Below are 11,086 nucleotides of genomic sequence, written 5' to 3'. Positions count from 1 at the left end.
GACATAGGTCGTACAAACTCTGTTCTTGCTAAGAGGCAAGACCCTAAATACACTTGTTACTACTGAAATCTCTGAATTGATAACCATCCAATGCCATTCTACTGTACAACACCAATCCGCTCTTCCTTTAAGAAATAGAAGTGTAGACCTAATTTGTTGGTCCCTTGTACAATATATAGTTCATGCACGTAAACAATACATTCATTCTTCAGGAAATAATGATTATCTCTGGTGTAGTCTACTTAACAATTCACCATCATAAGTGTGAAATCTTGAGTTCCCGGGCTCCCACCCTGGTTTTCTTAGTTACTCAAAAATAATTTACCTCAATACTCTGTCAAAAAACATTTCGAATTTAAAATATTCTTTTCAGTTTTAAATTTTTTTTAAATCTTAATACAGAGCTATATTTATTCTCATCATACTGATTGTGATCAAATTATTTATAGATCCACAAATCTGTATTGCGTTGATTGGGAAATTCTCATCATATTAATTTTGATCAAATTATTTACAGATCCACAAATCTGTATTGCGTTGAATGGGAAACCGGAGCGTTACGATAATTTAACTGACAATGCAGTAAAAAAGTAAGGTCCCGTTTTAATACTTATTAATTTAGAAATGATCAGAATAATTGGTGTGTGTGGAATAGAGTGCTGTGGCTAGCATGTCAATGGTGTTGTGTGATCGGAGGCAGGGGAGGATTTAGGGGGCGGCCCGGCCCAGGCCCTCTCCCCACCCCCCACCCTTTGGGAGGTAAATAAAAAAGGAGGAAAAGGGAAAAATGATATCTCAGAACGCCTCAAATGTTATTTTCGGGCGTCTTAGAACACAAAAATTTCGAGGGGCATGACCCCGGACCCCCTAGGATGGTGTTGTCTCGTCGGCCCAACTTTCGGTCCCCGCTTTTGGACATCTCTGGATCCGCCCCTGGGAGGTGCTTTTGATTATTAAAACACTATTGTATTATTTTACTCAATTTTAAGATTTATTGAGACGATGTAAAAAAATGTAATTTTCTGAAAATAATAAAGATTACCTATATGATTTTAAGAGTTATTTTAATTCACAATAGCTAACGTCTACATGGCGCGTGATGTAACCTTATAATATAAAGTTTTGGTGAACCATGTAGATAATACGAATAACTGAAGTATTATGTAGGCCTTCAGGTTATTTTGAATAAATCCTGTAGAGTAAAAATGCATGTAGGCCTATATAATGCATAACTGCAATATAATAATATATATGTGTATATTTAGTTAAACCATGGATATAGCCTATTCACGTGATACATGTCTTTGGGCTCTTCAGAGGACATTTGGGACTTGGGAATTCATGTTATTTAGCAACTTTGGTCTTTATTTATTTTCTTTTAATTACTTTAAACATAATGTGTTCATTTAGGGTCGCAGAAAACTGAACCTTAATTGGAGGAGGCTTTTAATTGTATGATCTTTAATCGGAACAAGGCATGTGAAAGACGTAGTGTGAAGACTACACAAGATGATTATTTTATAAGACTAGTAATTGGAATCTAATTATTAAATTCTGCTTTCTGGCTTATTAGAAGATTAAAACTAAACCACAATATATTTTAAAAGATATTATTATGTTTTTACATCAGTGGTTTAAATAATAATACGACGAAGGTTAAAGTCGGAACTCTCATATTGGAAGTCTCGAATTATGATAGCAATCGGAACGAAATTTCTGCAGGCATCAACATAGAATTTAAGTACCCAAATTCACAAGTAAGTTTAAAAACCAAAAATATTTTTCATTTATATTCATGTAATATTATCTCACAAGCGCGTGTGTTCAATTAATCTATTCAATCAATGCATGAATAGTTTTTGTTGTCGATACCCAGGTTTCAACTGGCATAGTTAATGATAATGCGAAATCACTGTTATCACAATAATGACATGAAATTTCATGAAATGGGCACGACATAAAACGCATTTGCATAGCCGCATAATTAATAAAAAGTGCATGTTTTTTACCATTCCCTTACAGTTTAACTCATTGCCGAAGTGGCAACCTACATGTGCGTTCTTCAACGAAACACTCAGGTGAGAAAACATGGTCCGTCATGTTGTTTGCGAGATGTAGATTTTTCATGGCCAAATGTGTCGATTAGCAAATTAGCATAAAAAGGCAATATAGTACTATTTGAAACTGCAAGCCTTCCTTGACGTTCACATTTTATCATACCGAAAAGGCTTTTTCGTGTTTTTTTTCTTAACAACACAAAATTTACTATGCAAAAACCATGTGCTACACTGATTATTGTTAAGGTAATAATATAATATTCAAAATAGACTGCTGAAAAAAGTATTTCGTTTATTAAAAATTTCTGATAATATTTTAATGAATAACAAAATATTGAATCAATATGACTATCGGGAACACTTTAAGTCAAAATATTTTGTTTCATTAACGACGTATTTTTATTTAAAGACCTACAGTATCTGACATAAAAATAGTTACATGGGGAAAAAATTAAAAAGCAACGAATGATTTACCACACACGGAAGAAAATTAATCTGATAATTCTGAAAATTAGACGTATACATTGAATAGACTTTTTATAATTTCTCAGTTCAATATCAGCATATTAAAATAATTTTATTCTATGGAGAAAATAGAGTTTAAAGATGCACGCTAAATCATCGTAAATGTTATTGTTTGGATTGTATATAATATATATAATAATGTGATTAATCTCTTACAAATATCCTTCAATTTATGATTTTTTTAAAATAAATATTTATGAAAAAAATATTTTGTATTTTTTATATTTATAATATAAATTGTTTATCAAAAGAATTATATGATAGAATTATACGTATATAATACAGATATATAAATATACCTGATAAAGGCCGATCACTGAAAACGTTCGTTTACTTTATAGGATATTTTAGCAGTACTTAATAAAATATCTTAGCAGCACTAAGCACCTCTCCAGAATGTTTGTTTTATATGATTTTCTATATTAATAATATTTTTGCAGTTATTGGTCAACAACAGGATGCAAGACTAATAGTGCGACATATTTTGTCAAATGCACTTGTGACCATACAACCAGCTACGCGATCCTTTTTCAGACCAGCGAATCTGATAATGATGCGGTATGTAATTGTCAAATAATTGAAATAGCCATACGATATATCTATGCCCTATCTGAGTGAAGAATTTGCTTTTTTTTAAATTTTTTAAATCTTATATTGTAAACACAAATGAAGCAACACAAATGCATAGAACAGACGAAAACTCGCAGAAGCAATCACAAACACATCTAATCATTGGTGCTATATTAAGCAACATCGCCTTCCTGACGTTAGAACTTGCGCACGATCAGAAGGTAATATTATATGTATTTCCTTGTCTACATTCTGAAAACATTTTACTTTGGAATAATCTTCAGATTTTATACTCCAGGGTATTATATGGGCAACCAGTAATCCAGTATTTTGCTTGTATATTAATATTAAAGGCAGGACATGTAGTTTAATTATGGACTATAAGCCCAAAATTTAGACCTGGGCATATGTTTTATTTGATATAACGAACGATTGTATTTTATATAACGATAGGCCCACTGCCATTTTCTGTAACATACACATGCAATTTGACCTCCTCGAATTTGTTACTTGTTTGAAATTGGAGTCGAAATTTAAAAAAAATACATAAATAAACTTACTGAGCTTTTTAATACACTTATTTTTAAATAAATAAAAAAAAAACAACACTGTGCTTGGCAAAATGTTTTTTATTTTATTTTTTTTAATGGTGTATTCAATATCGCTTTGTTAGTTCATAGTTAGTTGGAATTCGTACCGTATTTTTTGTCCTTTAATTGCTTATTCAGAAACATCGGTAGAATCGATCAATTGTGTTTTCAGTTCATGTTGTTATTATATCCGTATCCTGAATTGTAAACTGCTAAGCTGATAAGCGGTTAGTGGTCTACGGTATGGTAAATTGTTAATGTTAACTAATATTGGAAACACTACATGTGTCCTAACAAAGGTTACTAAAATGAAAGGGTCTACGTGCGTGTTTCTAAGAAATAATAATTCTTTAAAAAAAAAAACTGTTTAACATCTGTTAAACTGAAAGATGCACTGAACTGGAGTGGATCCTTCTGTATTACTCTAAAGCTGCATTCACACCGAAGCCGAATTCGATTCGTGTGGCTAACGAAACGAAAAAAAGAATATCGAATCAGCGGTGAAGAATAAAACGTTCTACGAACCGAATTCGGATTCGGTGAGAATCTACCTTAAAACTGCACCCTCTTGTAGGCCTACATTCAATTTCCTACTATTCTAAAAACCCCTTACTTTTTGTTGTTTTGATTATTCTTTCTATTTATACTGTGTTTATATTTTACTATAATTTATTTGATTAACAATTTACGTTTAATAGTTTTAATTATTAAAACAAAGGCTACTAAAGCAGTACTTTACTAAAAGAAATTTTAAGTATTTAACCGCTGCTTCTTTATAATAACATACTACAGTAGGGCCAATGCCGTAGTCAGCTATTGGAACAGTGGTCTCACACTATTTTTCTATTGGGTCCACAAAAAATGGGTCGAAATAATGTGATTAATATGTGTGTAATGTGTCTGATGAAATGTCCTGAAAAGGTAAACAAACACTGATTTATTTACAAATAACAACAATCCCATTAGAGCTTTCTATTAGATGAATGTAGAATGAATAGAGTAATATGTTTTGATATGAATTAGAATCCTATATGAAATAGGCCTACACGAAAAACAAAGAAAAAGAAATCACCATTGTTAAGGGTCACAATCGACAAGATTGGTTACGAAGTAACACATGCGGTAGGCCTATACACTACTGATATTCACTCATGGATTAAGGGGAGAAAAATCTGCTTTATTGCTCAAAAGGTATCAAAATGTAAAGTTGAATGAATTTTTTAAAATTTTTAGAGTGCTGTAGATGTTGTGATATAATGAAAAAAATAAGTGTCCCATTAATATTGGTTATTTTACCATTTGGCACACTCAGAAATTGTCCCCGTCCCCTTAATAAGGGTGTCCCTTAATAGGGGTTGGCTGTAGTGTTATAAGATATATTTCCCCTCGTTTCTCGGAAAAGTGTCTCCTTAATAGGGGTGTCCCGAAGGAGGTGTTCTGCTGTAGTCACAGGTCTAAAGCACACGTTGCTAAAAATGTAAAAATACATTTGAAATGTTCAGTCTGAGAGTTTCATTTCAGACCATCTATGTGTGCCATAGACATACAATTTTGAACCTCAGGCCCAGCCATTGAGATCATTGTGGTCTGGACCTTCTGTAAAAAAATTTAGTTTTGATTATAATCTAATCAACATTAATTACAAAATATCTGGTAGGCCTATTATAATTAATTATTTTCTTCCAGATTTTGTGCTATATATATGCCGCCATTCTTCACTATTCATTGCTTGTGGTGTTCGTCTGGATGATGATATTTAGCGCAGATTTATACGCCAAAGTATTCTACTCGTTCGCCAACCATCGTAAGAGGATGCAGTGGAGTAAATTTGTCGGCTGGGCGTTACCATTCTTTGTTGTCCTCATCACTGTAGCGGTCACTCGAAAACAATACGCTGACTTCAAAAAGTAAGTAAGCCTACTTAAACTAAAGTGTGTCATGTCTGTAGATACGTTGTAAGCTGACGAGCGCACCTAATAATAATTAGTAATACATACATTTTGTCTGAGTAATGTCAAAACTTCGGCGCTTAACAGATATTATCATAAATTATTATATAATGATATAGGCATATATATATATATATTGTATATATTTTACTATATATTTACTATTGTCGTTTAGTGATAAAAAGATAAAATACAATACAAAGCAATACAACACAATACATTTCTCATGTCATAAGACAAATATAGTTTAAACAAGCAACAGACAAAGTGCTGAAGTTGCCGCAATAAACTCATCTAACGTTTCCGATAACAGGTATTTCTCATTTTTAATTAAAATACAGTTGCTGGTTAAATACAAACAATGGAACAGTGTGGGCATTCATAGGCCCGGCCACTCTGGTGGTTTTAGTAAGTATTTAATAACACAGTAATTTAGTTTTATTTTTAATTATTGTCATTATTGTTTATTTATTTGTTTAAGTTTGATGTGTACCAAATAAATTCATTCAGTCAGTAGGCTTAATATTGGGCTCAAATTGCCTAAATGTTTTTTTTAAACTACATATGCCCTCAAGTCCGCATTCGTCATATGATTATTTCTCAGCATTAGCATTGCTTATCTCAATGCTCTGTAAGCACGCCAGAGTTACAGTATACGCGTCAGCGTACACGCTGTTAAGCTGACAGCGTCACCACAATAATTTTATTATAATATAATTCAACTGTTTTTTCTTAAGATCAATATAGCGTTAATTACAAGGGTGTTGATCGAAGTTTCCAAGAAGTCTCGGAGCGCGAACGTGACAGAAAAGCGCAAACTAGATGACCTGAAGTAAGTATCTCACCACACTGTTAAACACAAACCCAAACAAGTTGCGGGTGGGATTAGCAAAATGTAATCGTCACAATCGTCTTTCTGCTGGTTGTGTCAATATGATTCCTAAACAAGAGAATATTGAGTTTCTGTCATTGATCTTCAATCGTTAATATTTCAAAGCTATTTCTCACCATGTAACCTAATAGTACTATACATTATCAATATAATCAAGCTTTCAATTAGAGACAACATAATTATGCATGAATTTGCGTATACACAGGGCAACGCTACGATACATCGGTGGTTCCTGATATTTTACTAAAAGTTAATATCTATTGAGTTTTTAAGTTTTGGAATAAGAATGTCCTCAAAATGATATATAATGTAGGTTGTCATTAATTTGGTTTTTCCTAGAAGAAAGGCTAAGTCAAATTAACAATGATAATAATAATTTTGATGATGATGATGATGATGATGATGACGATGACGATGATGATAACGACGACTACAGTGATGATGATAATAATGATGATGATAAAAATAATTTCAAAAAAATAAGTAGGGCCTATATGTTTATGTAATAGAATTATTTTATTATTATTATTATTATTATTATTATTATTATTATTATTATTGATGTTGCTGTTATTGTAATGTTACTATAATTTAATAATAATTATTATTATGTGTGTGTGATAGAATCATTATTAACATATTATTATTGATATTGCTGTTATTGTTAATGTTACTATAATTTAATAATTCTTATTATTATGTGTGATAAATCATTATTAACATATCATTATTGATATTGCTGTTATTGTTATTGTTACTTTTACTTGCTATTGTTACCATCATTATTGTTAAAATTGTTATTAATAAACAAGACATCCAGCCTGAGTTAGAAAATGCCGGATTAAGCCGATTAATAATAGACCTACTAGAGTATAACATTATCTATGAACTGTAGCGAAAACGGATTCAAGTTTAAGCCAATGATTATTCAGGTACTTGATTCTTTTTCAACCTGCAGTGATATAATTACTAAGTCAAGGTCATCATAATACCTATACTGTTAAATACTATACCTCCATGTAAATACTATGTCTCCTAATACTGGCTGGAGACTATAATAATAGAAATAAAATAATAATCAAAAATAATGCTAAAGATACATGTCTCCTATTGCTGGAGACTATAATAATAGGAATAAAATAATAATCAAAAATAGATACACTCAACAATGATAGAAAACCGCAGTAGGCCCATTAAGTATACAACAATCATTAAAAATGTCAACGACTAATATTGCTTTATTCAGATATGTTGCTGTACGCGCCAGCTTACTACTTCCGGTGATCGGTGTTACCTGGGTATTTGGGTTCATGGTACTGTTTGATGGTGATCAGGTTGTGTTTATGTATATATTTGTCATTACCAACACTTTCCAGGGTGCCCTCATTTGGCTGACGCAATTTTTCTGGAGTCGAGAGGTAGGTTCATGAATGTATGTTTCAATCATGTTTTGCACCCTTAACGTTATTACGAAAATGCGGATATCGGCCTATTCGTACTTTATTTTAAAATCATCTGTTTTACACAGGCCCTCAATCTTTACATTAAGCTTTATTCACTATCAAAACTTATGTGAAAAATACATGTGATTTAGCCTTATGTGAGTGATATGACGCAGTATAGAAATATCTTTTCGTTCGGGCGTTCTTTAAAAGAGAAATATTGTTTTTAACGACATATGATATCGGTAACATTTTTTCCAGGGAATGAAGGAAAATAAGTGTTATTATAAATCATAATAAATAATAATAAAAAAAACCCCTATCGAACTCTTACAAACACGTCATAATCCAAGTAGGCCTACCCCCATTAAGTAAACCTATTCTTGCCGGCCGTACACCATTGATATTTAATATTATGTTTTAAGTTAATATCAGCCAAATCAAATCAAACCTAAATTTTGATTTTAACAGAAAATTCATTTCTTTATAAACAATATTTAGAAACAATTTACAAAAAAAAATGACCACATATCTTTATTCTCTTGTATTATTTTTTTATGTTCATTAGGTTAAAAATGCGTGGACAAGTATGAAGAAGAAGAGGCATTATTCTCTTAAAAAAGTAAACTCCAGAAAAGAAAAGGTAAATAACTGACAACATAAATTATTGTTGTTTCAAATGGCTTCACAATGACGTCACAGTGATTTTTTTTATAATAATACATTAAGTTTATTATTAACATTTTTTAGTGTTGTAAAATGTAAAAGTGAATATTAAGCCTACTCCCCCACCCCCAATCACCTTTCACACACACACACACTCACACACTGGATGTGGGAAAATTGCTGAGCAAAGAATTACTCTTATTTTGCCAGCTAACACCCCCTCACTTAATCATCGGGCAGCCCCAACCCCATCTTCTCCCATGTCAATACTTTTTGAAACGCCACTATTTCTGACATTTATATTTTTTTCCCACCAGGATAACAACAAAGAATTTAATGACATTGATGAGTGCGCTATTTTTCCTCCAAACTCAACTATTGACAATACATACAGTATGACGTCGAAAAAAAGCTTAACGGTTTCTTCAGATTTAACTTTTACCACTTTTGGTACCAAAAATTAGCGTACGTGCCATTCTTATCACCATGCCAGTTGTAATAAAGAAACATCAGAGATGCTTATGCACTGATGTGCGTTGACGGTTGGTGTAAGGACAGCTTTCGTGTGTAGAAGATTTAACAATGACTTTTGGCATTCGTGGCACTCTTTGCATGTGAAAAAAAAATTAATGTAAACAGAATATGTAATCTGCTTACGGTACATCCCACGCACGTTACGCATGCTTGAACAAATAGCGCTAGCATGCCCAGACGGCATGAGGAAGGTCGAAAAGCGCTATCTAATAATATAGGCCTAGTATTAGCAATTGGAGATCATGTATTTACACGTAGTTAGTGGAGGCTCCAGAAATTGACCGACAGAGGATCCGACCCAAGGTGCCGACTAGAGCCTCGGTCAGGGTCCGGAATAAAAATTTCTGGTGAGAGATTACAGGGAGAGATTTTTTTGGCTTAATATGGCCAAATTTATGCCACAATATTAGGGATTGGCAATCAAAAAGATTGAACAGAAAATTATCATTTTGGTCCGAAGACCTTGTCATGGTGTCAAACGATCGGGGTCCAGGCCTGTCCGACGGAAGGACAAATGCCCTCCCTGACCCCCGCTGACGCCACAACTGCGCATAGTGACGACGTGCACCTTACGACATGACTTAAACCATGTCCTAATCTAAACTCTCACCCATTTCCGGAGTGATCGATTTGTGCTTGAAAAAAAAAATACGGACAGCCATGATAGACTCGTTTAACATCCGTGTTCCTCGATCAAGTTGATCCGATTTTATAATTCCAATTAATGCCATTGTCCTTCGATTTATTAGCTGCGCCCCATGCAGTTGATTTACAGTATTATATTTTAATTGTATGTAATTTATTCCTTTATATTTAATACAAAATATTCTATGGTTACTTCCTAGTTTAGCAAAAAAAAAGTTACGGAATAAAAAAGAGCAATTACTACCTTATTAGCTTGTAAAAGTGTTTATTCAATATCATAAATCGTCTATTATATCATGTTGTAAAATTTTCAATTGTATTACCCCAAGGGGATGAGAGAGACGACGTTTTGTACATGTAAAGACTATCTGTTGTCAATTAAGTGACTAATTTATATATTCGAATAAAAATTATGTGCTGCGGCTTAGTGTAATTTTAATTACACTAAGCCACAACACATAATTTTTAGTTTCATTCAGTGTATGGGCCTATTGTGCATACTGTGCATTGAAGAGAGCAAATTATTAAAAATGTAATTTAAAAGAAAGCTTTGTTGTATATGTTAATTGTAAAATAATGATTAGAAATCATGTGTTGTCCAAACCACAATATTGTAATTATATGATAAAAGTATAATTTGCGTTGTTAAAATAAGGATGTGCTATTCAAGTTTCATGTATGTTATATAATAATGATGGATTGGATTTCGGGGCATTTAAACTATATGCCTTTAATGAACAAAATAAATTGGTTGATTAATTGATTAAGTTAATAATTTAATTAATTATTGATTGGTCCAATAATTAGTTGATTGATGTATTGATTGAATAATTCATTGACCCATTGACCATCATTGATTCATTGTTTGACTGATTGCTTTGTATATTCCAATCAATTTTTTTTAATTTCGTATTTTCCAATTAATTAATTTTGATTGTTTTGTATAAAGACTTCTGTCATTAAGTGTATATTTCAAACAAACTAATGCGCTGACAGTAGGTTTAATAATAGTTGCGTTCAGTGTACTATATTATGTGGAGTGTGGTTTAAAGAGAGCGGCTGACTAAACATGTTTAAATAATAATTATTATTCTTAACGAATTTAACTTTGCTGTCATTTTGTAATTTAAAAGTTGTACCTGTTAATTGTAAATAATGATTAGAAATCATATGTGTTGTTCTTGAGATTAAAATATTATTGTAATATATATATATA

The 11,086-nt window shown here is 32.1% G+C and overlaps 1 protein-coding gene and 1 long non-coding RNA gene across 2 annotated transcripts; both read left to right on the top strand.

Annotated features, from left to right (window-relative positions):
* The first annotated feature begins 484 nt into the window (after positions 1–484).
* LOC117115886 lies at positions 485–3,249 on the top strand. The gene is made up of 4 exons (XR_004446648.1): positions 485–590; positions 1,631–1,757; positions 2,023–2,078; positions 3,023–3,249. It is a non-coding gene; the product is annotated as an uncharacterized LOC117115886 (long non-coding RNA).
* Positions 3,250–3,298: 49 nt separating this feature from the next.
* LOC117115869 (adhesion G-protein coupled receptor D1-like) lies at positions 3,299–11,080 on the top strand. Its single transcript, XM_033259800.1, has 7 exons — positions 3,299–3,373; positions 5,429–5,649; positions 6,033–6,099; positions 6,429–6,523; positions 7,830–8,001; positions 8,594–8,668; positions 9,009–11,080. Exons 2-7 carry the CDS (start codon positions 5,489–5,491, stop codon positions 9,153–9,155), a joined length of 717 nt encoding a protein of 238 aa, XP_033115691.1. The 5' UTR covers positions 3,299–3,373; positions 5,429–5,488; the 3' UTR covers positions 9,156–11,080.
* The last annotated feature ends 6 nt before the right edge of the window (positions 11,081–11,086 follow it).

The sequence above is a fragment of the Anneissia japonica genome, unplaced genomic scaffold, assembly GCF_011630105.1.
Source record: "Anneissia japonica isolate Jap-2015-1 unplaced genomic scaffold, ASM1163010v1 scaffold199_len4679917_cov187, whole genome shotgun sequence".
Classification (NCBI taxonomy): Eukaryota; Metazoa; Echinodermata; class Crinoidea; order Comatulida; family Comatulidae; genus Anneissia; species Anneissia japonica.
This window is presented reverse-complemented; position numbering and strand designations above follow the sequence as displayed.

Bases quoted from the DNA above. Each gene is read 5' to 3' on its own strand.
- LOC117115869 (XM_033259800.1), top strand. From the start codon at position 5,489: ATGATGATATTTAGCGCAGATTTATACGCCAAAGTATTCTACTCGTTC. The intron at 6,100-6,428 runs GTAAGTATTTAA...TTTTTTCTTAAG, and splicing joins CGGCCACTCTGGTGGTTTTA to ATCAATATAGCGTTAATTAC. The intron at 8,002-8,593 runs GTAGGTTCATGA...TATGTTCATTAG, and splicing joins AATTTTTCTGGAGTCGAGAG to GTTAAAAATGCGTGGACAAG.